Genomic DNA, 27,984 nt, shown 5'->3' with positions numbered 1-27,984 from the left:
TCTTTGTGAACAATATTTTATTCAGCAATAAATTGAATGAAAACATATCAAAGTGAACCAGAATAGGCCCTTATGTCATCAGAAGGCAACGCAACCATTACATTCACATCAAATACTCAACTGTCAACGCTCATTATATCTTTTTAACATTTATATAACTTTCAAATTACAGTTTCCAGATGACTGCAACTAATTGTTTGTACAAAATTTTCGTGTTTATTGCAATGTGAAAAAGAGTATTTAAAATAGATATTTTCAGTATATAAGTTCTTTTCTTCCATTACTATATATATATTCAACTGTAATAGTAATGATTATGGTTTACAATTACATCATATTTTGTATATTTGATTATATTAAAATACTGATTATGAAATTGTGGACATCGAAAAAACAAAAAGACCTAACTGAATAATTCTTATCACTCAAATTAAATGCATAATCAACTAGATTTTTTTTACATCCAAACTGGTAAAAATACGAGACACCCAATCATTATTGGTGATATTGCCACAATTTCCTGAAAAATTACTAGGATACTTATGATTAGAAATAAAGATAGAATAATTTCCTAAGCTATTATGTCTTGATTTTCCATTAGCTTTGCAGTAATAAAAAAAAATTACGATCCATTCTGAATAACCTCGGGGGCTGCTATCTGGATTGCATTAAAACTATCACTTATGTCATCAACAGTTTTTTTATCACCTACATTGGACTTTTCTTCTGAAACACTTTTTCTGGAATTTTTTCTGCTCCTTGGTTTTTTCCTCAATACCAATATTTCTGAGGAACATTTTGGAATGAAAGTGGTCCATTCATTGGACTTCAAGTCCAAGTATTCAATGGTGTTCAAGAAGTTTTTGCCTGCAACAGAAAATTATGTAAAGAAGCTATAGTCAGAATTGGAAATATCTGAGAGAAGTTTCAGGGAAGAATATTGAACCAAAAAAGTATTGATCAAAACACATGTCTTTATGTTATTGAGGAATTAATGTATTTAAAAAAATACAAACCAGAAAATCCTCCAACAGCATACAATCTGTCTCCAACAACTGCCACTTCTACATTAGCCCGTGGCGTTGTCATAGATGGTCCAACCACCCAAGTTTGAGTGGCCTCATCAAACACCTCTGTGCTGTTCAAAGAATGGGTTCCATCGGAGCCCCCAACCACGTATATTTTGTTGTTAAAAACCGCAACTCCACAGCCTCTGCGTGCAGTGAGTATTGGCTTAAAGAATGTCCATACATTCTCTTCGGGTCTGTAAACCTCTACAGAACTCAAGCAGTTCCATGCATCGCAACCACCAATAGCAAAAACTTGGTTGTTGTAAGCTGTCACTGCAGCTTGATATCTACCTGTAATGCAATATAGGCAAATAAATATAACAATAAAGAAGATATGAAGGGGTTGTAGACATACCCGTATTCAAAGAAGCTATCGAGCTCCACGTTGAAGTTTCCGGATTGAATACATCACACTGTTTTATACCAACTTGCCCATTCCAACCACCAATGAAGTAGATCAAATTGTTTAGGGTGCATACTCCCGAATTACTTCTGGCCAAAGGTAAGGGAGGCATAGCGACCCATTTACCAATAGACAGGTCCAACATCTCCACCGATTCTAATTCAGTGGTCCCGTTGCTGCCTCCTAAGGCGTAGACTTTATCGTTTAATACTGCAATCTTGAATCTTCCCCTACTTTCTTTCATCATTGGAAGTTGTTTCCAAGAATTGGTTTCAGGGATATATTGTTCGACTGAACGTAGACATTCTGTTCTGTCATAGCCCCCTGAAATTAATCACTTATTATTTTTATTATTGACTGCAGCGTTTCTGAAGGGAGATAACGTCCTGTATCCTTTCCAGCAATGTTTTATTAAGGCGGACTTGGTTCTATCAACTTATATTTGCCAAGTCCCAAAAGTTATGAATTACCCTGTGTATGTGTTTCAAGTTTACTTACCACAGACAAGGAGGGTGTTATTGACGTTGCCACATCCAAATGCGCATCTCTGGCAAGACATATTTGCTACGCCACAGTAAAAATCGGGTTTTTCTTCACTACCTGGACGACTTGATACAGGGGTAGTAACTGGGGATGGAGTAGTGGGTACATTCAGTCTGCAGGGGAAAATAATAAACGTATTTAACAGATACAGTTGTTGCAACTCTGAAATTATTGTGCAAATGCTGGAGCCATTAGGTATCAGCTAATGCTTATTAAAGCGGTCTAATCTAAACTTTTGTATCATGGTAATGAGAAAAAAATCTAACCTTAACATTAAGGATATGGTGGTGAGTTTTCCCCCAATTGTAACTAATCCTAAGTAGCTGTGATCTCCAACTTGGTCCGCGGCAATAAGATTCCAGTCTGGTTCGAATTCATTCTCTTCTTCTATGCCGATTTCTCTTTTACATATCAAAACCCTAGGCTTAGAGGGTTGACTCAATATTTTACGTTTGCTCTTCGAGCTCGGTTGTGTTTCTTTGAGGGATTTTTTCCTATAATCCTGTACTATTTCGGTGTTGCTGATATCGCCTAGAAAATATTGGATCTTAGGAGCTTGTTCAGAATCATGTCCAAACCATGTGTTGTTTAGGAGAAGTACATTGAATTGAGTGACTATCAAATAAAATCTCGATATTCTTAATTGGAAGTTTTGTTGGAGTATACGAAGTAAAACAAAAACAGTCAAAATTAAATGATCTTCGTCTATGGTTATTGTTTGAGGATATCAAGAGAGGTCATTTGCTTATGCGCACTTTAATGATGGAAATGTCTTCAGCACTATACAAAACAATTGGGTTATCATAGCTCCATAAAGGTCCCCATATACCGGGAATAACACAACCTACTGCTGACCAAAAATATGCGTGTTTGAAATATAAAACTTACCTGCGGGCATTATTGAGCAGTCTTGTAATGAATTGTCTATTGCTATATACAACATGAAAGGTTTCTCGAGAAGGGAGGCCATGTTGAGAGATTCTTCACTAATTTGGGTTTGTATCCAGGTAAGTATAAGCCGAAAGAGTGAATCGGGATTCACCATCGACATCTCCTCCTTGGACTGACTCAAAATTTCGATTTGTATGCAATGCAGGTTCAAAACATTATTCAGCTTACTGACTTTACTGAACTGGAAATGGTCAATAATTAATTTTTTTATAATCGGGTAATTCTAGAGGTGTTCTGGACTTACTTCTTTCGCAATGAAGGCATCAATGTGCTGCATGAAATCCTTATTTCTTGCTATGCCTGGTAGCGACCTTATCTCTATACAGTTGTCGACGTTAAGATGCTTTATGAGATGCTGAGCGCAAATTTTTGATACCCTTTCCATTTTCAACTGAGTTGCTGCCAGGAACACTGATTTGACCTAGAAATAAGGTGTTTAGGTGATGTGGCCGATACTATATGAAAATCCATTATCAAACAAAAAACTGAATTACATGAAATTGGTGAATGTATACTATCAGCCATCTGAAGATGCTATTCTGATAGCGAAACACATGTAGTGGTTGAATAAGTGAAAATCATGTACCTATTTCAGTTTCTAGTTTGGAAAACGAGATTTTTAAAATTTTTACAAGGTGTCTCAGAATGGGTCGTTTATAATTCGCCATATATCAAAAAATAGAGCGAGACTTTCGTATAATTTTTTTTAGCAGCCCCTGGTAATTTCTGTGTTTTCTGGTTTCTGGGAAAATAATAAAAATTGCTTTTCAGGTATCATCTTCAGAGGGAGCTCAATCTGAACAGAGACTGATGAAAAAATTATATGAAAGAACCATAATATTTTTTGACAAAAGGGATCATCCCTTAAATTTTTTCCGCAACTATTCATTTCCCCCCTGTTTAGATCAATGATGTCAGTACTTAAAAAAAGAAAAAAGCAGACAATGGTCGGGAGCTTCGGCGCGTTTGAACAAATCAATATGGAGAACGGTCACCCATCCAGGTACCGAACACACTAAATGCTGCTTGGATCCCATGAAAAATATTTTTCTGATATTTAAAAAAATGCAGATCTGAATGAAACTAGTACTTGGTTCTAAAACACCATCGGTACGTTCGTGAAGTCTGAGAGGTGTCTTGGGCAAATTTGCAAATTTTGTGTAATGTATCCAAATGTTTTTTCTTTTAGTATAAAATTACAAACGAATTGTCATAAAAATGAAGGTATGTGTTGCTTATTTTAGATAATTTTGCTAATTAAAATGCAATGCCTATTTTTTTCATATCGGACAAATTTTCTGTCCAAGCCACCGACGATAACGCTGTCGTTCCTGAAAACAATATTGGGACGGTATTGAATAGATATGGGTAGTGATGCAATATTATTTTATTAGATTTTCATGTTATGAAATTTACACTGACCTGTTTGTAGTGAACTTCCAATTTTGCGGTGTAGGCATAATCAACCAATATTTCCAATGCATTTTTATCGAAACCCCCGTTCAATTTGTATGTTATACAGTTTTCCGTCCTCTTCAATTCGTGGTTGGTGAACAGTTCGAATAGGTAAGGGGAAGCACTCGCCAAAACTGCCTTATGAGCATGCACCTCGACGTTTTCAACCTAAACGAACAAACATATTTTTGTAATATCCCCAAATACTTAATACCGAAATTTATGTGGCAAGTTCACTACTGGAAAATAATGAAGATCAAATAATAAATAAAAAACGTTTTACCATCACCTACTATTTTGAGGATTGTTCTGTAAAACAGAAAAAATTAAAACGTTCTTTAGAAAAGAACGATATAGGACTATAGATCGGTTCAATCATTACCTAATTTAGCCATCTGTAATGAATAATCAATTCGTTACTAGTCTGTGAATAAGAAATCTTTTTTGAAAGTGGGATGTGTGGAAAATGACCAACATTTGAAGTTTTCCTAGCTGAAATGTAATTTCTATATGGTTGAAAAGTTCACACAATCTAAAGAAAAAAATTCAGTGAAATCTATAAATAACACAATAATCAAGTGCGTTTTGATAAAGCAATCTCGATTTATCAGGATGAGTCTAAAAATGTAAATTGCAAAATCCTTGAAAAGAAATTTTTTCATTTCACGAATGAATTAAGAGTATATAAATATTGAACAAAATTATTGAATGATAAATAGTCTTATTCACAGACGAATGACCACTACTCTGAACAAAACTACTCCTACTCTTTTAAAGTAAGTACTAAAAATCTACTCACTACCGATCTTTTAAATTCAAAATTGATGAGAAGGGCCCAGTAGTGTAACTGACCGTAAACATACACATAATAACCAGAGTAACAGGCAACCTTGGAAAAAATTCACCAAAAAAAAAGGTAACAAATCTATACTCAAACGAAATTTCGGACAATTATAATTTTGGTGGACTGTCATCTGTTAAAATGGAATGTCCTACAGTCAGGTGCACGTACATGAAGAATAACGTCACAGAATTGCCGATTTTTCCTCATCATGTTCAATGACTGGAGGGTGTTGGCCTTATGGACATCGTCCACATATTCGAGGTGTGGCTCAGGGAACGTTTCGGGGTCCCTCATCTCCTCGGAACCGTTGTGGCTCGCGTTGTGCCCTGCAAGAAAGGAGAAAAACAATTAATTTCCCATTTGCACAGTGAATTTATAACGGGTATACAGATAAAACTCATCAGAATGACTAATTTCACCAGAAATCGACTAGATCAAATCTTCAAGTTGACGGAGTTCTCATGCCACCAAATCTAATATGATCGTATTAAAAAGCTCCTCATGATTGATGTTTTAGACTATAAATATATAAATCATCTGTCTGTGAAAGGGAGGAAGATAAAACTTCCAATTTAACGAGTAAAAATATACAAATTCCACATAATCTGAATTATCTAGTGTTAAAAGTACCTAATATGTAGAAACGTGATGTCCATGAATCAATCCATCATGTGTTAAGTCAAATCAATCGGCTGTAAATAGCATGCCACGTGATCGATTTCCATTTCTGCAAGTTGGCAGGCATGCGTGTAAATTTTGGCATAGGATTATAGTGTTGTTCATTAGGGATGCATCCTTCTGATTACCCACATGTTAATTGGTGAGTAGATAATGAAGTTCGAGTGTGAAAGATTGGGAGAAAATTGCGTAGATATAGAGCAGCAACGAGTCATCCATCAAGATAGAATCAACACGAGGAACTCAGCCTTACACTCTGACATGTTGTACCTTTCATACAAGTTAATAATTTTTTTCATTAGGCGAACAGTGATAAAACAATAATTTCAGGATGTTTACTAATATAAAGAAGCCGCACCTGTATTTCTGTACAGGATATTCCTCGTCAGAATCATTGAAATTATGAAAATATCCAAAATGCGGTACAAAGCCTCGTCGAATTTTCGAAATATGTAATATGAAAATGGTGAGATTACATTTTCCTCACTTGCATCTTATACTTTGCCAAGAAACTGATATATCGACACTTTTTTGCCAAAAACGTAAGTCACAAGGCAAGTAATTCAAGCTTACAATGTTTTGGCGAAAATGTATCGATATGCAATAAGAAGAATTAAGAACTGAAGTTGTAAACAACCATCCAAGATTCAGATCACGACCGGCAGTTGACTGGAGGTGCTGTTGAACCCATCGAATATCTAATGAATTTAGAACCAGTAAGACTGGATTTTAGAGGACATCTCAACCCGACAATTAGCCATATATTTCAGAGCTCAGACGTTCTCCGAATCAATCATGCTATTAATTTAGACGAATTGATGAATATTTTTGCGATTTATCATACCGAACGAACATGTCTGACAGCTAAATATGGACAATTCGGTAAAATAGATTCACGCTAGTCATGGACGATTGAAGTCACGTCGTTGATAACGTTAGTTAACGGAATAATAATTTTTTAGCGTATAAAATATTAGATTAATCTGTTTTTCTATTAAAAAAAAAGGAACAGAATTCTGATTTTCGGAACCAATAAATTAGAGAAAACTCAACAGATATTTATAAACTAAAAACAGAATAACATATATGATTTTCACTAACATGAGTGCTTAAACCACGACACGTGTTTCGCTATCACAAAAGCATCTTCAGGTGGGTGAAGGTAAACAGTTCATCTTCACTCACTCAGATTAGATGGCAGAAGAAAAGAAAGTTCTTTGGTGTATGCACTTTCAGCAGTGGGGAAAGCGTCTGCAGGTTTTCAAAGATGTAAAAAAAATCGTCAGGTGTACAGGGTGGGCAAAATTCGTTGTCTACTGAGGAGATCTCGAGAACTGTAGCAGCTAGAAGAAAACGAAAGACACATTTCCTAGCTCTTTTCCAGTGAAGGTAAAAATGGTGAAAACCGTAGCCTCCTGGGATTCTTCGTTTTTGAGTTATTAGCAAAAAATGCTTGAAACTTCTATAGGCACATTTTTATGTAGAATCCTCTGACGAACCCAAAATATTTTTTCATTTCGAATCATTAGACGAACTTTCGTTTTTTCAAATACAAACTTTTATTGAATTTAGTTTTGAGTTGAAACAAAATCTTTTTTCAGCAAATTCTATGTTTGAAAATGCCAAAGGAGATTCAAGTTTCAGATCTGTAACTTCAAAGCAAAAAAGTTATGAGAATTTTTGGAAATCATCAAAATCGTAGACAACGAATTTTGCCCACCCTTTCATTCAGCGCCATATAGGTATCTCAAAAACTTTTGGACTTATATTAGACAAAATTGCTTCGGACGAAAATTTTATGCTCTATACATTTTTAATGTTGAATATGAAAACGATTTGAAGCCCAGGAGAGCAGACAATTCAAAAAAACTTTATGTGACCTTTATGCTTTATGGCCAATATTTATTGTTTCGGCTTGCTGGAACTGTCAGATTATATTTTTTCTGTTATTCTTGAATCATTAGCTTCAAAATGAGAAAAAAAATGTGACTTTTTTTGCGCCCCAACACATTTTTGTCACGTAAGATCAGGAGAATATATACTTTTCAACATGTAACATATAATACATATCTTGATCCGACACGCTCGAGTATGTACAATTATATTTTTTTTTTACTATTCTGACTGCCTGTCCTAGACAATTCCCCCTATAGGGGTCTAATTTTTGGTAAAGGTCCAAGGTATCTCCCCTTATATTAATCTGACACGCTCGAGTAAAGAAGAAGAATTTTCTTCTTAGGCTCCCCAACTATAAGGAATCGACTGGAAAGAAGATGGTTGAGTTACGTTGAATGCTTCTAAATTTTTCTTTGTGGGTCAACTCACAAGGATATTTTGATACATAAATCGTCAAAAATGTATGTTGTCCTAAAAAAAACACAGCCCTAACAGAAATCTTAACGCAGATGCTATTTCTTCAAACATTATGTTTCTTCCTTTTGTTGCATATGGCAGATAGAAGGTGTAGGAAGTAAAAAAATACCTTTCATGAGAAGAATTTCCTCCTTCATATCGCTCAAGCCAAGTTTGGAGAACAACACTTTAACCCACTTCAGACCTAACATTCACGCAACATTTCCACAACGAGAGGACTGAATTGGAGTCGCGAAATTGGTGAGATATATCTAATTAATCGTCTTATCTAATTCGCACCAATTCGATGAATTGGGTATATGTATGTGTAGTGCGGTGACGTGCGAGATAGAGTAAACACGATTTCATTGATGTCTGAGTGTTGGAACAGTTTCAGATTCCATCAGTATATCGGACTTGATTAATCCCGATAATAATCGACATTGTGTTTCTAACCAAAATAAGCCGGTTCGTTACCCCCTACGACCCGATTTCGCAGGTTTTTGAGGAGGATAAGATTATTCGTTATCAGATTTATCTAGATGCGGGACGAATCTACCGGAAACCGTGAAGGTTGAATTTGAATAATTCGTAATCTATAGTAGCCTCAAGTATTTTGCCAACTCACACGATCTGAACCTTTCTCAATCACACGCAATGCATGCCTGAAGTACCTAATGGTGATAGTCCAGACGAAATACAGTCGTTACCAAATACCTACGAAAGTTTCCAGGGGGTGATTCTTTGACGAAAATAATGCTTGCTTTTTTCTCGAACGTGTTGAAAATTTGAAGAAATGGACTTTTGTGGTTATGTTCTACCAATAAGAAGGCTACAATAGAAACCAAAGCGACTTGACAGCACATATTAGATTTTTTCGATTCCATTCGCAGATGATCCGTTCATACAAAATGCTGTATTTTATGTTTTTTATCAAACTATTAGAGTCATTCGGGGTAACTGAGCGCAGTGCGTATATCTCGACTATGCAATGTGTGAAAGGGGGGCTCATTTGAGTAAGCAAGGGCGCAGAATAGCTGAATAGCAAAATTAGTTTTCCATAGGAGTGCACCGTGCGACGTTTCGTTAACTTTTTATTTGCAATCAATCAAATTCACTAGTTTTCTTGTTAATTGTTTGCATCTCTGCAAATTCTGCCAGGTCCAAGTTCCGAGTCCGACAGTGTTAAACAATATTTTATTCTATCATGCGCATATTAAGCTAAATATATAATAAAAAATTTTAGGTTCTCTTAGCTGCTCAACTCTATAATAACGTCAATTCAAATTTTGGCTTACTGGGGAAAGTATGCGCGGTTTAGTATGCGCATAGATTCATTATATGGGCATTAGTTCAGTGAGGAATAAATTATGACATTGTTGATTTTCTTGGTTAAGGCTCGATCAATATTGTCCTATTTGTTCGGAAAATTATGAAGAGCCACCAACAGGGGAATGCATCAAGTGTTGTGTTCATCAGGAATGGTGGCAAGAACAATAATGCATTGCTTGTAAAAAGACGCTTCTGTATTGACAATAAACAGCATTTCTCTGATATTGTAACATTTTGATGACATTATTTTGTAATTTGTTTTGATTGTGTGGTTCACTAAGCACTGCGTTCACTTACCCCGTGAGGGTGCGCACACTTACCCGCAATTCGGGGCATGTGAACGCACTCCGACTTTCACTATTAAATATTTTTTTGCGGAAAAAAAAACGTTTTTGTTTGTTTGCTTTTCGATGTTTTTCATAGATTAGGAAATTCTCTGTCTTATGAATATGTTTTTATTTTCCTAGCTTCAACATTTGAAACAGGGTATGGCTTGAAAGGCAGAAGTGCGCAGAGTTGCCCCGAATGACTCTACTTTTACGGACATAATACAAAAGTCAAAAAAGATTTGCAATTAATCGTTCTTTTCAACACATATTTTTAAATGACGAGTTTTTGTTTAATAAAAGTTAAGTTCTAGTAAGCAATGGAATAGCGGTTAAGTTTTTCACCCCCTTAAAAGATCACAACAAAATTGAAAAAATATTCATAGGTAGCCCTTTTATAGGTAGAACATTCCCAAAAAATTATCTATGAAAGATTTGAAAAATTCTCAAATGTTTGCCCATATTTATGGATTATATGATCCGATTCATAACCAGATAATGGTTTATATTCAGTATTACTTTGTTCGCGCTTGGGAGATGTTGAAAATTCGTGTCTTCTCGATCATTGCCAAAGTTTCGTGAATTATTTCATTCAAAATCCCGAATAGATGGAAATCGAAGATGAGGTTGTCTACTGATTGGTACGAGAAATTGATGTGAGTAGTGTATATTCAAAATTACTTTGATTCAGTTACTGTTAGACAAAACGTAGAGATCAGAATATTTTTTAACAACTTTGATTTTAAGTCAATTTCAGGATTTTTTTAATTCTCACGATAGATTTTTTTTTTTCAAAACGTTGCTGTAATCCTTTCTATTTCCAGACATTTGCAGTAGGTATTATATTAATTATTTTTTTATTGAGAATACATATTTCAAAACTTATCGTACGGTACCATTCAATGCCATTCCACTAGGCCTACTATGAACATTTTAATGGCTTATACTCATTAACAATCTGTGTGATAAGTATATATTTAAATATACTGTAAAAAAGGAAAGATGCCCCAAAATTCATAAATTAATTAAATTTGCCAAGCAAAAAGCTGCAAACTAACAGAACAATAGTTTGACAGATAGATCTGAGTATTACACAAGAAGATATAGCAAAGGAGGTGCAATTCAGTTCGAACCTGAGTAGAAGGATGATGACATAGAAGGTGGTAATGTCAATTTCACTGACAGAACTCGATTGGTCAGCTGTGGTGTAGCATAGACAATGGGTAAAGTTACAACGAAGATAATTTTTAGACGCCCCCTATTTGTAATACGTACATAAGTTTAAAATATTTTTCAAAAATTTCTTTTATAGTTTCAAATCAAAGAAATTTGCGAAAAATTCAAGAATTCTCCAGAATGCTTCATAGTTTCAGTCGATGGAATGTTTTTCTGGCTGCTGTTTATTTTGTAGCTACATAGTTTCAGCCGTAAATATATCCTGATTTAAATAAAACAATCGAGTCTATTTTTTGTTTTGACTAGTTCAGAAATTTCAAACAACCACTTGGTTTAAATGATTTCTGGCAGATGAATGTAGCTACGTCTACATCCTTTTCGTTAACCCGTGGGCGATGGCATTCCGAAAAACGAATTGTCATAACTTTGAATTGTTGGATCAAGAAGCCCATTAATTAAGTATTTTCAACACAAAGTCACATCCAGACGAAAGAGATTTACGTATTCAGAAATAGTAATGATGCGAATGAGTATGGAATTATAAGTTAAAATAGAGAATGGAAAAATTACCAGGGTCTAATGAATTGGATAAAATCGGAAAAAAAATTTCGTTTACACGTGATGTCCCTAAATTGATGCGAAAGGGTTTATTTAAGACGTAGTTCGTCAAGAAAATTGGGAGGGGGGGCTTATAATTTTTGGAAAATCACAGGAGATAGGTATACCGGTATACGGAATTCTATACAGGGTGTGAATGAATAAAAGCGAAAACATTTAAGGGGTGTCATTCCTGGTCAGAAAATAGTGTGGGTCTTTCACATCGATTGACTTCTCGCTCCCATACAATGTCTACTCAATTTCACTTCTGTCTGTTTTCAGGTTTCTAGGAAAGAACTTTATTAAAAACTGCTTTTCAGGTGCCATCCTAATGAAACTTTACCTAAAAAATATATGAAGAAAGTCCAGGATTAATTGGAAATGAAAGAATTTATATATGATTTACTCTATATTTGGTATTATATCAAATGAAATGAAATAAATAGTTAAATTTAGAGGTATGCAAAAATAGGATGGAATAGTTCAAAAATAACGTCAACTCTTTTGTTCCTTGGAGTTTTGCTCTTTTAGTATGTATTTCCAGGATATTCAGCATCTTTTGAAAATCGATTCGATGATGCCCCATTTCCAAATAAAATTTTCAGAGGTTGTTAATTGTTTTTTGCCTGATTATGAATATTTTTCATGGAAATATATAGCTCCCTTCTTTATAATTGATCCCTAAATTCTGAACAATCTACGCCTATGGAATCGCATATGGAATCATCCTGGAAATCGCGAATGTTCACAGGAACTATTTAATATAGGTTAAAAAGATTATGATGACGTCGACCGAAAAAGCATCATTGGATAATAAACTTTTATAATGGTTGATTCAATAATACAATAATTATCATCGTCAAGGTTAATCTATCATAAAATGTAACTATAATACATATGTTCGCTTTGAGTGAACATTAATACTCAGTTACCCTTGATATTAAGGTTTCCTTTATTTGATGGGGGCCAAGATGAATTGATCTTAAATTCCCACAAAAATTTTAGACTACAATACTGCATTTGGCAATCAACCGAGCTCAAGCTGTCTCATGCAAAGGTTTGAATAATGCATTATTTGAATGTATTTATTTTAAGATGAGGAACAATTCTGTGTTTACAACAATATCAATGATTTAAAACATTCATTGTATAACTTGCACAATGATTCAATATTGCTGAGGAGTATTTGGAGTTTTCAAACTATTGAGGTGTGAAATAAACTAAATAGGAGGTCAAAGAATGAGGTTGATTTTCGTTCAGAATTTGCCTTACTATGAAGTTGATAACACACTTTATGAGAATAAATTTTTTTAATTGAAACAATCCTTAATACAGCAGATTTCTTAAATATTCCCTTCTGCTGAACTACACTCAATAATCCTACTAAGTGGCACATTAAATGATAATAACAATAGTGTTTTCCTCGAGGTCTTTTGTCCAATATTTCCACGAAATCAAAATGTTGTTAAGTATCCATGAAATTCAACCTAAGTAGAGGAAATTTAGGAGGGGATTTATAATCTTTTGTTGCATAATTATTTTATTCAAAACAATATACCAGGTCATTTATTGCTTGAAAAGAAAAATGATAGTTATTATATAATTTCCACGAATTATTCGATGTATTTATTAGCTTTTCGAGAATGTCCTTCCATATTCTGGATGGACTTGGACTAATGAAGAAAAATGAAAAAAAAATTATATTTACCTATGTCAGTTCCATGCACAGTATCGTGAGCAACTGGAACCGTGTTTAATTGAATTTTCTTAATCAATTCTCACCTGGATTAGGAAAGTTGCGTAACAAACCCTTGGACGGCTTCGTGTCGAGAACAAACAACGTCCACAAATATTGATGACGCAGTCATAAGAATATCGGGGGCAGAAGAAAATAAGTTTTTCCAATTTTTGAAATTTAAAATTTATTTATTAGATATTTCGACAGAACATGGCAAAAATGCCAAAAACACATTTTGTATTGATAGGAAAACAACAGAAGTTGATCATACGTATTATTATTATCTTTTTTCATGTTTCCCGTTTGAACCTATTCATCTGAAGATAATTTTCAAGAAACCGGACCATCCGAATGGTCACCGAGACAGGGTGGAAAAATTCGATTTGTTTGAAAGGCACTGTAACTATACACTATGTACTTCCAGTGGTCATTCAGGAATGATCAATTGAAATTCAGATTTGTCAATGATTGTTCATTGATGACAATATCTGGCGAATGTCCATTTTCACTTTCTACATGTTTAATTTTCAGAATTTCTACAAAATTTCATCTTTAAATTAATTAAAAAATAAAATGAGTTCTCAGTCCTGGCTCTCAACTTCCAATTACATTAATTTTTACTTTTTTGTCCCCATAGCCTTGAAAAAGGGGAAATTCTTCTCCGAAATGTCGGCGAGTTTTAAATGAAATAAAGTTTCGAAAGAAGAAAATTCCAAATTCCCGCAATCACTTCTTTTTATTTTTTTTTTCAAATTGACAGTGACTCACAAAAACAGTTCTGGAGTAAATCAGTCACAGTGCTCCAGAAAAAATATCAGCTATATTTGTAATCGAAATATGCATGTCACATGGTGTGAACTATCAATTATAATATTTATGCCGAATTCAGTTCAATATACTGTGAAGTGTAGATACTATAAAAGAAAAACTTGAAAAAAATTCCAACTTCAACACCCTGTATCTCAAAAACGAATAGATGCTCGATTTGAAAACGATGTAGACTTCTTAAACCGAATTGTTACTATGGATGAGACTTGGGTACATTTCTATGATCTAGAAACAAAGCAACAATCGATGGAATGGCGACACTCTGGTTCTCCAAGACCTAAGAAGTTTCGTTGTTTCGTATCCAAAAACCTGCTGGAAAGGTTCTTACTTCAGTTTTTTAGGATTGCCATGGAGTAATCATGATTGATTTTTTGAATAAGGGTAGAACAATAACCTGAGATTAGTATTCGACATTACTGACCACTCTACAGGAAAAAATTAAAGAGAAAAGACGCGGAAAGCTATCCAAAGGTGTTTTGTTTTTGCAGGACAACGCCCCTGCACACAAATCTCATATTGCCATGCAAAAAATTCGTGATTCAGGGTTTGAATTACTACAACACCTCTCTTGATTTGGCCCCATCCGACTATCATCTCTTTCCTCAACTGAAAAAAGGTTTAAGAGGTCGTGAATTTTCGTCCAACGAGGAGGTAATGAAAGCTGTGGAGGTCTGGTTTGCAGAGCAAGAAAAAATATTTTTTTTGAAAGGACTAAAGATGTTCGAAGTTCGCTGTAATAAATGTATCCAATTAAGAGGAGAATATGTTGAGTAATAAAATATTTTGACATTGAAATTTTGTTTGGTTCTATAGTAGGCTAAGAATTTTTCAATATATCCTCGTAGATTATACTGGCGTTTGAGGTCTTCTACTTCATTTGGTCGTCATCACTGGTTGAGTTTTGCGGTACCTACTGATGGGCTCAAATAAGAGCGAAACCGGTCTATACCAATTCCCCTTCTCTCTCTCTGAATTTAGGTCTCTAGCAGTCTAATTATTTGTGTATTATTATCACTCGTCAAAAAATAAGGTAAGTCGTCTAGTGTTTGTAGTGTATTGAACTACAATCATCAAAATATGTATTATAAAAACGTTCAAAAACGTGTCATTGACTTCTACTCTTTCAAGGCGATTCTTCTCGAAAACCAATGGTTTTAGGGCATTAGGTCACAAGCACCTTTTTTTGATGAAGTTCTCAGCTGCAAATTGAAAATTACCATCTCGCGAGAAGTAAGCGGGGTTTCATGAGTTGGAAACCTTTAAGAAGAGCTCTAAAGCAAGCACTAGACAGACGACCCCATTTTTTGGTCCAGCATAATGAGGGACCATTAACAAATCCCTTGCCCTCACAATTGAGGGGTTCAGAACTGAAGTGAACCAAGTCCATGCAGCCTAGTTTTGAGATAAATGGCTTAGAGGTTGTTTATCACCAATTAATTGAAAAGTGATTCCTTTAGATTTTAAAAGGTTACAATGTAAGCATATGCTTATTCTAACCTTTTATAATCTGAAGAAGTCACTTTTGACTTAGTTGGTAATAACCAACTTCTAAGCCATTTATCTCAAAACTATTCTGAATGGACTTGGTTCACTTCAGCTCCCGAACCCCTCAATTTTTTCAACGAATTTTTGTCATCTCAGAAGGGGTGTGGATATTAGACCTCCGGTTTTCTGAGAGAATCACCTCCAGCCGCATCTTCAGTGAAAATTTCTATCGTTTTATAATAATATAAAGCGAGCAAAGCCGCATGATTTGATCTATAAATTTCTGAGAAACTTCCACATCCACCAAGAAACCCAAATAACGAAGCAAACACGAACTTACCCATGAGATATTGGATCAACGATCTGTGCTTGCCCTTAGTCATGTCTCGCCAAATAAGACATCAATGTCCGCCGAAACCACTAGATCACTTGTCGTATGAGTACACGGATGACATGCGAGACCTAATTTGTCCGCCGCACTGATCCCCCGATAGCCAAACGGACTTTTTTAACACGTTAGAGACGCACAACAATAAGAATTCGATCCAAAGTTCGGCATCCGAGCCGAGCCTTCCTGGACGGAAGCCAGGGATCACGAGATCTAGGCCAATTTTTTTTGCACGTAGCTATGAGGGAAGGTACTCACTCTGACGAACAAGTCCTTCGATCGCCAGAAATATATAGGAATGTTTTTATTGAATGGAGAGTGATCTGCGATTTGTAAGTGGTATATTTAGAACAATAAAGGGGGCAAGGACCTAGTAAGGTGTCCGGTAATTAGCACCAAGCACTGAACACTCCCTGTAGATAGAGGAAGGAAACATTTTGCCAATTTCAAGAATCGAAATTAATTTTTTTCCTTAGCGAAATCGAGTTTCAAACACAAACTTCCCATAAAAAACAAAGGATACAGCTCTGAGGCTCTGAGTTTCCTGAATTCATAGCAACATTTTCTCGATAATGTCATCACATAAGAGGGGAAGTTTACTTTGTGAGTGTCTCCTTTTAAATTTTATTATACTTCTTCCTCAATTTGCAAACACGATGACTCTTTGTGATCGAAAGAAACACTTTTTTCGTCATTTTTCCATTTCGTCTAGATAAAAAGATATACAGGATGAGTCTCGGTCTCGTACAAACATGTTAACAGTAAATTCTTGAGGACTTTTTCCTGATAACATTTGTTCCGAATCGACTCGGTTTAAAAGATACAGACTGTTGCAAAACCATAAAGAAATGTTATTTTTAGTTCAATCTCACGAACGGTTTTTACAAATTGAATGAATTTCGGCATATAGTTGATGAATCTTTTTCGAACACAAAATATCAGCAACGTCTTCCAGTTTTCTCATTATGACCATTACGTACCATAAAAATACCAAAAATTCAAAGAACCCAACTCTTGCAACTAAATTGGACTGTCTAATGAATATTTGAACGTTTGGTAAAATGAAAGTATTCTTCATATTTTCTCGTATAATGCGCCGTTTACGAGTTATTTGATGTTCAAAAAAAATATCTGTGATATTCGGAAAATTGGTCACTTTGGCTGAATGCAACTCTGTTTAAACGATCCACAGATGTGTAGTGTCAGGTGTCATAGATAAGGCTAGTTATTCCGAAGGATATTTGGTTTCTCCAAAGGTTGCATAGCTCATTATGAAAACTTAAAATGGCTATATCTTCATATCAGAGCCGAATCGGAATAAATAGTATAGGAAAAAGGCGTTTCTACACTACACACCTGTCGATCTTTCAAACAGAGTTGCATTCAGCCAAAGTATGAAATTTTTCGAATTTCACAAATATTTTTTATTTTGCAATATCAAATTACACGAACGAAAACTGCCGATTATACGAGAAAATATGAAGAATAATTTTAGTTTCCACAATGGTCCAATATTACGGGAAAATGCACTTTTTCATCCATATTTCTGAAACTATTCACATTACAAAAAAAGTTTAAATACATTTTCTGCTCATTTTAACCTTCTCTACATAATGGAACAAGAAAAAATATAGGTTGCCATTCGAAAAAATCAAGTTATGATTGAACTTCAATTCGAATTTTCAACTTCAATTTTTGAAGACCCTGGATATCAGATTGCTTGAAATAAAGATGTAACGTATGATCCAATATATTGACAAGAGCTGGGCAAAATTTGGTTTCGATACATTCATTAGAAAACTAATATCCGCTATTTTAGTGAGCACCTACAGCTGTCAAAATTTTAGGAGAAAGTCGAATATCTCAGAATCGATGCTATATAGGACCATGGTTGTCATACCAAAGTTACCTTAAAATTTGACAAGGAATTCAAAAATGCAATAATATACAGGCTGTTCAATTTAAAATGAGAAAGTTGATACCAACAGGGAAAAATCGGAGCACCCTGTATTAAGGTGGGTTATTAAAAATAAAAGTTCAATTGATTACAGACAAATTTTGTATTTAACTTTTTCTTCCAGCTCCTTTAGATTCCACAATAAGGGACACTTTAACTCGGACACCATGTACCTACTTAAATCATTCACGATTTGGTTGCAGTGTGCGAAATGTAAATAATTGGCTGAATGAATTAAAATATAATAAATTATTAAAATTTCTGTAGGAAAAATTTGTTAATTTTTCATTTTGCATCAGAATCAGAATTATTGGCACGCTAATTTGGCGTTTGAATTTTAGCAAATGCCTTGATATAATAATAAGATATAATTTTCCATGTCGAACATCGATCTCGAAGCCTTTAAACTACTACATTTTCACCGTACAGAAAAAAAATACCACGACCCCCTTGGAACATTGATTAAGTATAAAAAATCTCAATGTCAAGGTTGCCATTTTCCAAGAAATACGAGGCATAATGGTCTTTTCGTGGAAAGGTTATTCCGTACCAGTCGATACAATTCACCGTTTGTTGACGTTGCGAATAGCGGGTGTCATCAATAAAATCGTTTAGAGGTTTCCCGATAATATAAGGTCACAGGAGAATAGCGCTCTTGGAATTTGATGGATCGGCGAAAAGGATGATGCATGCCCGAGACGCGGTATAGATTGGAATTGGAAAACGGAAGGAAATAAACCGTAGAGATGCAAACGATCGATATTAGAAATTCTAAGCCTACTATACAACCAAATAAAATTTCAACGTCAAAATATTACTCAACATATTCTCCTCTTAATTGAATACATTTATTACAGCGAACTTGCAACGTCTCTAGACCTTACAAAAAAATGTTTCTTGCTCTGCAAACCAGACCTCCACAGCTTTTATTACCTCCTCGTTGGAAGAAAATTTACAACCTTTTAAAGTTTTTTTTTTCAGTTGAGAAAAGAGATGATAGTCGGATGGAGCCAAATCTGGTGAATAAAGGGGGTGTTCTAATAATTCAAACCCTAAATCACGAATTTTTTGCATGGCAACATGAGATTTTTGTGCAGGGGTGCTGTCCTGTAAAAACAAAACATCTTTGGATACCTTTCCGCTTCTTTTCTTTTAATTTTTTCCCGTAGAGTGGCCAGTATTGTCGAATAGTAATCCCCGGTCATTGTTCTACCTTTATTCAAAAAATCAATCATGATTACTCCATGGCAATCCCAAAAAACTGAAGCAAGAACATTTTCAGCAGATTTTTGGACACGAAACTTCTTAGGTCTTGGAGAACCAGAGTGTCGCCATTCCATAGATTGTTGCTTTGTTTCTGGATCGTAGAAATGTACCCCAAGTCTCATCCATAGTAATAATTCGGTTTAAGAAGTCTACATTGTTTTCAAATCGAGCACAGATCGAACGCGATGCTTCTACCCTTGCAAGCTTTTGATCAACATTCAAACATTTGGGGATCCATTTTGCAGCAATTTTTCTCATATCCAAATTGACGTGAACTATATGATGAATACGGTCGTATGAAATATTCAGTGCTTCAGATATCCGTTTTAGCACAATTGTACGGCCTGATAAAATCATGTCATGAACTGCATCGATATTTTCGGGGACTGCCACAGAAACTGGCCTTCCCGATCGGTCATCATCTTCAATGGAAAATTTATCTCTTTTGAAGTTTGCAGTCCAATTTTTCACAGTCGCATACGAAGGACATTGATCACCAAGGGTAGGTATTGAGCATATCTTCGTAAATCGGCTTACCTCTTAACCCTTTTAAATACAGGTACTTGATGGCTCGATACTCCAATTTTTCGATTTTCACAATTTCGGTGGGCATCTTCTTTCTTTTAATTTATTGCGTAACTCTGGTTTACTTTTTTGACCTTAAACTTCACAATGACACTTCTAATGAGTTATTGTTCGTTGCTATGGTAACGCAATATTTTTTTTATGCATGGAACTGGTCTAGGCTAACTAGATATCAATACATCCTCGTACAACATGTTTACCATCGATGTTCATTATTGCAAACCGACACTGCTAACGAAAATGCTCTCACATCGTCTTCATGTACTATTAGTTCGAAGTTAAGATAATATGTAGTTTAATGTCTGAAAATTTCAATATAATGGAAAATTAGCGGACAAAAATTTAATTTTGAAAAAAGTACCTTCCAGAGCAGGACTCGAACCTACGACTCCCGAATTGCCGGTCATGTCGTAGCCTCCTACGATTCTTCGTTTTTGAGTTATTGGCAAAAAAAGAGATTTCAACGATTTCGAAAAGTTCTCATTACTTTTTTGTCTTTGAAGTTACAGATCGGAAACTTGAACCTTCTACAGGCACTTTTTCACGTAGAATTAACTCAAAAACGAAAAATCGTGGGAGGCTACGGTTTTCACCATTGTTTGAGATCGGAAATGTGTCATCCGTTTTCTTCTTGCTCTTATATAGTTCTCAAGATCCCCTCAGTGGACAAAGAATTGGTGATACCTGAACTACACCTTTTTCAACCCAACGAGATAACAGGAAAATGCATGGCACATTACGGTCACCCTGTATACTCAAGAATAAACATTCTTCTTTTATGACTTTCATTAACACCCTATGAAATTCTATATAACAATATAAAACATAATTTCTGAAATAATAACGTTGTCAGTCTAATTAAAAATAAATAACTATCGTATGACAAGGAACGCCGATTGAAATAATATCGTCCAATGAAAGTTGTTTATGATGATATTTTGGTTACTCATATTTTTATCGCATCTCCATTCCACACTGCCAAAATTAAATGTAACTTTTGCGGTGACGCTTTTGTTTCGTTTTGTCCAACCATGAACTTTGAGAATCATAACACATATACAGTATCTTATTCCTTGATATGAAAACTGACAATAAAAATGAGTAACGATTGAAAAAACTGCGATCAGCTCTAGTCGGTTCAAATGAAATTGTGTCACATCTACTTCCCCTGAAAATAATTGGTTGACGAATATTGAGGACTAATTTTTTCTATAGTAAATTCTTAAATTCATCTGTGAAATATTGCAGAGCTCAAAGATATATAGAATGAGAAAAAATTAATGCAGACAATTCATATCTTCCTTTTTTGTAGAAAAATGGCTAATTTTTGTCTTCTGTTACGCACATAGGAGGAAATAAACATTTTTTTGTGGGGGGAGGGAAGGTGCCCCTTATTGAGGTCTGAGGTGACCGCCCCCGGGGTACAGATGTTGAGTGGAGAAGATGTGCAAAAATTCTAGAAATGCCTGAAAACAACGAAAAAGCTCCAGAATAGTTTTTTTTACTGTTGTTTTCCTATTTCTTTTTTTCTGGAGGGGGAGCACCTTGCACTTATTATATGGATGGAATGTCACTTCTAAAGTGTATGTCATTGACCTCTTAGTGTTCACAATGGTTGATTTTGAGCTGACCCTTTGTGAATTGTATGCTGAGTTGATTTTTAGTTTCAGTTTTTTTCAAAACATATGTATTTGTGAATCTCTCAAATGAAAATCTTATTGGTATATAGAATATAGATTTTGCTAAAAAAAAATTGCAGGTATTTGACATTCTAAAAATGTGTGAAAACCTTTTCTATCTGGAGGTTATCGAAAAAAAAATTATGTGCCATTCCACACCCCATTACCGAAATTCTAACAAATAAAATGCAATTCGAAAGAGTACACTGACAGAGTAATATAATTTCTTGTGCATCCTAATAAGTTGATATTTCAACATAAAACAATAATTATGGATCCATATATACTGCAATGGAAGTCACAATGTACCTCAGTTGACGGAAAATAACTTCTTTTAATTACTCAGACACAATTATGAAATATAGTCACAGTTAAAAAAAACAGGATTCAACTTGGCAACTTCAATCGATTTGGCAGAGAAAACTAGTCCAGATCTTTCGGTTAACTAACTACAAATCGACCGGTTTCATCCCGGTTCAATGAATCATTTAATAGAAGATATAGTTTTCTGTCACATAAGTGACACTAATGTCGAATTTGTAATAATATTTCATATATCATCTTTCCTGTACTGCCAGATGAAGTTTGCAACACCATTGTCAGTTTAAAGAATAGTAGTAGCACTGGTCATGACGGAATATCTGCCAGAATTTTAAAATCAATCTCCCCTCTAATTGCGGAATATTTCTCCGATCTCGTGAACGAATCGATTTCCACAGGCCTTTTTCCATCTGCCCTTAAGTTAGCTAGGGTTTTACCTATCCATAAGAAAGACGACATCGATAACATAGCGAATTATAGACCAATCTCCATACTTAGTCAGCTTTCCAAGGTGTTCGAAAGAATTGTATATAAGCGAATGCATGATTACTTGTCTCAGTTTTCCATCCTAACTAGTAGGCAGCATGGCTTCAGAATTGGTCGATCCACCCAGACTGCGAGCTGTGAATTTGTGGAGTACGTCTATGAGTGCTTGGACAGTGGTTCCTACGTCGCCGGCCTGTTCTTTGACCTTTCGCGGGCCTTCGACTGCCTTAATCACCATTTCATCTTAGACAAGTTGTACCAAATAGGTTTCCGGGGTATATTTCTGGACTGGATCAACAGTTATCTTACTAACAGAAAAAATTATGTTCAAATCAACAACTATGAATCTCAAGAATATGAGTCTGATCTAGGCGTACCTCAAGGATCGGTTCTTGGACCGCTGCTCTTTATACTCTTCATTAATGAGTTGCCTGATTATATTATTGCTTCTATAATAATTCTTTTTGCCGACGACACTTCCGTAGCAATCAAAGCAATTAGTTTAATGGAACTTAAATCACTCTGTGAAATTGTAATTCAGAGCTTCATTGATTGGTGTCACAAAAACTCACTGATAGTTAACTTTAATAAAACCCAAATAGTTAAATTTCAAATTCGTGACCAAGCTTCTGAACCTTTTGTTATTGTAAACCAGAATGGTAATTTGCAGTCAACGGAATGTGTGAAATTTCTGGGCTTGTATTTGGACACACATTTGAGATGGCATGATCATATCGATCACATTTGTAAAAAAATCAACAGTTCATACTATGCAATATTGCGACTAAAGAGTGCACTTCCAGCTGATGCTTTGCTGGGTATTTATTACAGTATGGTTTACAGCCATTTGAGTTATAATGTTGTGTTATGGGGTAACTCAACAAATAGCATTAGGGCGTTCAGGGCCCAGAAAAAAACAATCCGACTTATTTTCAACTTAAGACCTCAGGATTCATGTAGACCAGTTTTCAAGGAACATAAGATTTTGACTTTCCCCTGTATTTACATCTTACAGTGTCTTTTATATATACGTTCTAATTTGAATCATTTGAATAAGTGTTCCGACTTCCATGAATATGAGACGAGACATAAGGAAATACTGTGCATACCAAAACATAACACTGCCAAGTATGAATTGTCACCATCATTCACGGGCATCAAACTTTATAATAAATTGCCCAACTCTTATAGAATTATGAACGATAGGCAATTCAAAAATCATGTTAAATCATTACTGCTTGATAAATGTTTCTATAGCATACCTGAATTTTTTTTGTATAAATTTTGATTGATTAGTTTATTTTTCTCTCGATCTATCGAGTTATATTCTTCTTGTACGTGTCCTATACATTTTTTTCAAATGTCTGAAAGGATTGAAATATATTATTATTATTATTATTATTATTATTATACAGCATTACATTGCAAAGGAGAAACAAACGACTGGAGAAATTGGAATATGTAGAAATGAAAATAACTATGCAGTGCATGAGTGCCTTTCGATTTCGACCAAATATTAGAAAAAATGAACGGTATTTAGTACAAAACGAAGATATACCTATAATTTTGTATAATGTAATTGAATATTACATTTCCAAAGTATTTTTCATTTAAGACTACTCCCATATCAATATCATCCTATTTCGAATTCTCGAATTTCGATGAAAAAATGTAGCCATTGCTGACCCCCCAAAAAAACCAAACGTACCAATTCTGGTTAGGGAAGGAAAATAAACATAAGTCATGATCTCTAATTGCTATCAGATTTCATATAATGTGGCAAAGAGAAGGATGGAACATATTTATTCTCTTGAAATTCGTTGAATTTTCAGTTTTAACTGTTCAAATTTTGATACAAATTTGATTACGTCATTGGTGTAGTTGTGGTGACGTCATCGATTTTTTTTAAATACATATATCGTGTGATACCTTACTTAGAAGGTATTTCAGCCCTAAGGGAGTCAAACGTTGCAATTTGCAATGAGATGAAACAGTTATAGGGGAAACAAAAAAATCATGCCACGCACAAACATGTTACATCAGCATTAGTTGCCTTGCTCCCGAAGAACGACCATGACCTTGATTACGATGTTATATGCATATTGTAAAATATTTGCATGCCTATCGAAGAGGTTGTGGTTGATTTGGGCCAATATCTTATCAAGGACATTATGAATTCTTCAGGAAAATATCGAATAATAACCAGATAACTCTTTTTTGTCAAGGGGAAGTATTTGATTTATTCATAAAACAACGAAAATTTGAAGTTTCCATTATTTAATTTTGAAAACCAGGCGAATTTACAGAATGAATTTTTTTTTTAAGTTTTTCCACAACAACTTTACAAGTCTATTTTTTATATTCTTTACGGCGGCATATTTGACTAGCCTGTGAAAAATACTATCAGACTGATGTTTCACTTTTTAATTTTGAATCACAAAATCCAGTGACCCTCTTACGAGAAACACACTGTACATAGCTAGTAATGAATACTCGATACTCAAAGCTAGCACCAAACTGTAATGTCCTAGCTTTTGGCAATCCACAGATTTTTTTCATCACGTGCTTTATGGGTTCGAACCTCGTTCCGAACATTTTTTTTTCATAGTTTTGACTTGCAATAGGAACTGAAAGTTAAAATATTTCCGGTACCTACTTGGGAAATAACAAATCTTCTTGGTAAATTTGGATTCCGGAGTTTAATTCTGGAAAAGCTAACCGACATAATGATGAATTATGAGAAAATGAATATTGCTCTGAATATTGTTGAAATGTTACAATTTGAGTCAATATAAACAATTGTATAAGTTGTAATGGGGTCATTAGAAACCTTGTTAGTACACGCCGAACTGCGATAACAAAGTTATCAGATTGTGGAATGACCAGCAATTTCTATTAAATATCTTCAACAAATGCATTCTTCAAATCGCCACTTTCATGGTTCTATGCGGAATGTCCCGGTTTGTTATTGGAAGCGAACTACCTGACGCTAGGTACTTTTGTTACTCCCTTGCATACCCTAGTGCTGAGGAACAATAGAAAGAATTTTTGGAGGGTTGAACTCGTCGAACGTTGAATGCGCGGATCATCTAGAAAGTAATAATAATTAATTACTCACCGTTCGTGTTCGTTGATGCCATAATGACGGTTTAGATCAATCTGGAACAATAAAATTGATTAGAAACTCATTTGAATCGCAATGATTCATTGGGGTGTAAACAAGACACTTTTATTTTGCTAGGAATATTATATTTATTTCCCTGGCTGGATTGAATTAATTCTTTAGGTGAATTGTGATATAATAAAAATAATAAAAAGGAATATTCCAAACACCCGAAGACGAAGGGAATGTAAAATACTCAATAATAATAAATTTACTACGAGCGGGTCCACATGTCTTTCAAGAAACGTAGCTGAATATCGATTTTTCCAACAAAAACAAAGCATAAACTAGTCGTCTCACCCTCTAAAACAACAATATCCACCGTATTTTCACCAAGACACCGAACGTTTCAACATGAAATCACTTTTGATAACAAAGCCAGAATTTTTCAAAACACTCGCAAAATCTTCCATATTACGATGCTTTCATTGAACCTTTTGGTGGATTTCGTTGATTGGTCCGAATGTATCACACACGATTCCCTGTTTTATTGTAATTGAATGCGCAAGTCGTAGCTTGGAGCATAATTCGTAGATCAGGACAGATTCCTCAATCTTTTTTTTGCTTTTCGTTGGGATAACTATAAATTAATATTGTGCACTTGCAGATGACTGCCAATTGTCAAGGTTATTGACATGTGATTCTTTCAGATGGCGCTTCGTTTTACTACAGAGAGCTTTTAAGGAAATATTTTATATAAAGCTTACTGTAGGTTTACACTAGCCACCATCTATAGAGACGTCCTGTGCAACGATTATAGACTATAGAACTCTATCACAGATTACAGAGTATTGCCCAGAATAATGTAGTGAGATTTGCACTTATGAGGACAGATGGCGCTGATGAGAAGAATAGTTACAGTGGTTGCGGTGGTCTATAATTTATAATCCTAGCTTCATAATTCAGTCCTTATACAATACTTTGTATAAAAATAATACTGTTGTCTTTGTATAATGGTATAAGGTATAAGCATTCAGTGTTCAACCTCCTAGTGCGATAACTCAGTTTCTTATCTCATTCATAGGTGCCGCCACCCGAATCTAGCACATTTCAAAAAACTATAGTGATTTTATCCAAAGATATTTTACACTGATATCTTTGATTTTATCAAACACAGTTTGATAAAGTCACAAAACAAAAAACTTGGCAATTGGACATCTATCTGTGGGTAGTCGAACTAAAGGGCCGTGTTTTTCCAATTTACAAATTCAGGGCTAACTTCGATTCATCCATATTCTTTTAGAATGTGGTTGTATGGAATTCAAAAATTTAGTTTCCGTTATTTTGATGACTTGATATTTGATTGATTTATTCTTCGAGTAACAAAAAATGAACATTCATTAAGATTTCTCATGAATATAGTGAAATTTCTAAGACAGTGTTAAGTGTTTGACGGATGTTATGTAGTTAAATATTAGGTATACAAGCAAGAATACTAGTAAGTCCTTTCTGAGGAACTTTATCACACACATGGATACTCTACATATATGTATATTCAATTCAACAACCTGTAAATTCGAAACCAAACTTTTCAGGCCTATAGTTCATTAAAAAAATGGTGGTTTACTTTTGTGACACCCTGTATATGCAGTCTAATGTGAATGTTTAACGCTGGTTTTTGAGTATTGGTCACCTTGTCTTGCCCCATATTATCTGCCATTGTTCCGAAATATATGTTAATGTTGTCCTAAAAACAGACTATTAGGCATCTTCCCATTGAATTTCGACATTGTGTATAATAAAGAATGATCATTTCCTTCGTGGTTTATAAATAGGGAAATAAAGGCTGAAGATTTTACACCTCATAAATAATTTTCCTACAATACGATCTTTTGCAATTTTGGCCGTTTGAAATCCAAATATGATAATAATATTATAGTTCTTGAACCTAAAATCACTCAAAGTGAACTTAGATTAAAAGAATTATTTTCAGTGTAATTATTAGATTGACGAAAAAGTTTATGTCAAATGTCCATAATTCTTATTGCTAATTCGAAATTTACCTACTTATTAATGAAGAGTAGGTTCAATTTATGTAGAGAAGTCACGTTTTTTTTTACATTTGAGTAAATGAAGTGAAAATTATGCGCTGATTCAATTATAATTTTAATTTAAACTTTTTAGTGCTAGGACATATATAGGTCATATGTGACCAAATTTAAAAAACAACTTGAATGTCTACAGATGGAACACTCAATAAATTGAGTGCAACTCAATCAACTCTTGAAATGTTTATTGATTGATAATTCGTGGATAGAATTTCAAATAATTATTAAATTATTGACTTCTCTCCCATCTTGAATTTACAAATTTTCAAATAATAATTTTGACTGTTTTAAATTGATGAATTTGTAGGAATAA

General features: G+C 34.6%; 1 protein-coding gene across 4 annotated transcripts; it reads right to left on the bottom strand.

Moving 5' to 3' along the window:
* On the bottom strand, positions 1–26,102 carry LOC123306558 (influenza virus NS1A-binding protein homolog A-like). Of its 4 annotated transcripts, XM_044888607.1 has the most exons (11): positions 25,924–26,102; positions 25,579–25,619; positions 5,435–5,592; positions 4,390–4,590; positions 3,212–3,388; positions 2,905–3,148; positions 2,283–2,547; positions 1,972–2,129; positions 1,426–1,797; positions 1,017–1,361; positions 1–867 (listed from the first exon to the last, which is right to left on the bottom strand). In XM_044888607.1, exons 2-11 carry the CDS (start codon positions 25,598–25,600, stop codon positions 623–625), a joined length of 2,187 nt encoding a protein of 728 aa, XP_044744542.1. In that variant the 5' UTR covers positions 25,601–25,619; positions 25,924–26,102; the 3' UTR covers positions 1–622. The 4 variants fall into 4 exon arrangements, with proteins under 4 accessions (XP_044744542.1, XP_044744541.1, XP_044744540.1 ...); XM_044888606.1 differs by lacking the exons at positions 25,579–25,619; positions 25,924–26,102 and adding an exon at positions 16,119–16,272; XM_044888605.1 differs by lacking the exons at positions 25,579–25,619; positions 25,924–26,102 and adding an exon at positions 8,427–8,584.
* Positions 26,103–27,984: the final 1,882 nt, after the last annotated feature.

Source organism: Coccinella septempunctata, chromosome 2 (genome assembly GCF_907165205.1).
Source record: "Coccinella septempunctata chromosome 2, icCocSept1.1, whole genome shotgun sequence".
Taxonomy (NCBI): Eukaryota; Metazoa; Arthropoda; class Insecta; order Coleoptera; family Coccinellidae; genus Coccinella; species Coccinella septempunctata.
This window is presented reverse-complemented; position numbering and strand designations above follow the sequence as displayed.